Source organism: Eimeria acervulina, genomic scaffold (assembly GCF_000499425.1).
Source record: "Eimeria acervulina Houghton genomic scaffold, Eah_scaff1109, whole genome shotgun sequence".
Taxonomy (NCBI): domain Eukaryota; phylum Apicomplexa; class Conoidasida; order Eucoccidiorida; family Eimeriidae; genus Eimeria; species Eimeria acervulina.
This window is the reverse complement of record NW_013550379.1, coordinates 1-1,715: the sequence shown is the minus strand read 5'-3', so window position 1 is coordinate 1,715 and position 1,715 is coordinate 1. Positions and strand designations below refer to the sequence as shown.

Here is a 1,715-nt window from a genome sequence, read left to right as displayed (position 1 = left end):
GCTGTTGCTGCTGCTGTTGCTGCTGTAGCAGCAGCAAGCCGCTGCCGTTCCCGCCAGCTGCAGCGAGCTGTCGAAGCCCCGGGGCAAATGCAGCAGCAGCAGCAGCAGCAGCAACTGCAGCAGCAGCAACTGCAGCGGCTCAACTGCAAAGAAGAATGACAGTTAATGCCCTACCTTAAGTTATTTTTTTATCGCTTTAGCTGGCATGCAGCAGCGGCAGCAGCAACAGCAACGGCAGCAGCTGCTGCAGCAGCAGGGACTTCCTGCTGGGCAGCAGCAGCAGCAGCAGCAGCAGCAGCAGCAGCAGCAGCGGGTGTGTAGAAGCCACCAGCAAATTGCTGTTTGCTGCAGCAGCTTATTAATATAACTGTTTTGTATATTATTGTCTATTAATAATATTTATCCTTTTTAAATAAGCTTTTCTGCTGTTGCTGCTGCTGCTGCTGCTGCTGCTGCACGAAGCTGCCATTGCAGCACTGCCTCCGCAGCAGCAGCCAGGTACGCCAGCAGCAGCAGCAGCAACAACAGCAGCAGCAGTAGCAGCAGCGGGAGTGACAGCAGCAGCAAAATAAGATATAGGTTTCCAGATGCTTCAGTGCTTCTTCTCTGCTGCTTTTTGCTTCTGCAGCAGCTTTTGTTGCTGCTGCCTTCATTGAGGGGGCCCCTAAGCAACAACCAACACCCCACTGCAGCAGCAGCGGCAGCAGCAGCAGCAGCAGCAGCAGCGACTGCTGCAAAGATAGACAAATTAGCCAATCCACAATACACACACAACTTTGTTTTGCTGCAGCAAACATATCACTTGCTGCCTGCCTCCCAGCAGCAGCAGCAGCAGCAACAACAGCAGCAGCCTCAGCAGCAGCAGCAGCAGCAAGGGCCCGCCGCGCGCAGTCAGCCGTTCTCCCGGGCGTTTTTGCTGCTGTCTAGTCTCTCTTCGATTGCTGCTGATTCAGCAGTTGGTGTAGCAACAACAGCAGCAGCAGCAACAGCAGCAGCAGCAGCAGCAAGCGGCTAGCCGCTGCCTCAGCTCAGTCGCTTTGGCTTGGGCTCCATTTGCTGCTTATCTGCTATTCGTTGAATGCAAACAGCAACAGCAGCAGCAGCAGCAACAGCAACAGCAGCAACTGCAGCAACAACAACAGCAGCAACTGCAGCAACAGCAGCAGCACGTGCAGTGTTATCTCCCCGCCGCTTACAATGGGAAAGGTGAGGAGTTAAAGGGACGAGTAGCAGCAGCAGCATCTGCTGCTACACGGTTTTGCTGCTGCTGCTGCTGCTGCAGCAGCAGCAGCAGCAGCAGCAGGGGTATGCTGGTGTCTCCGTGTGTGTGTGTGTCTCAGTCTGTCTGCTGCTGTTTGTTTGTTTATGCAAGTTGTTCGTTTGCTTCATCTTCTAACTCTTTACTATTTGCTGCTCTTAATTTGCTGCTGCTGCTGCTGCAGTCTGTCTCTTTCTGTCTCCTTTCCGTTTCTGCTGTGTGCTGCTGCTGCTTCTGCTGCTTCTGCTGCTGCTGCTGCTGCTGCTGCTACAGTTGTGTGAAGAGGATTACTATGGGTTGTTGATTGCATATATCATTATATATGTTTATGAATATATAATATATATAATATATAATATATAATATAATATATAATATGTAATATATTTAATATATATAATATAATATATAATATATATAATATATATAATATATATAATATATATAGTATATAATT

General features: G+C 49.3%; 1 protein-coding gene across 1 annotated transcript; it reads left to right on the top strand.

Moving 5' to 3' along the window:
- Window positions 1-205: 205 nt before the first annotated feature.
- Window positions 206-1,206, top strand: EAH_00055620 (hypothetical protein; the record flags this gene model as incomplete). Its single annotated transcript, XM_013397635.1, has 2 exons — window positions 206-313; window positions 1,089-1,206. Coding segments are annotated over 2 exons (226 nt in total), but the record flags the coding sequence as incomplete, so codon positions are not given.
- Between the last annotated feature and the right edge of the window lie 509 nt (window positions 1,207-1,715).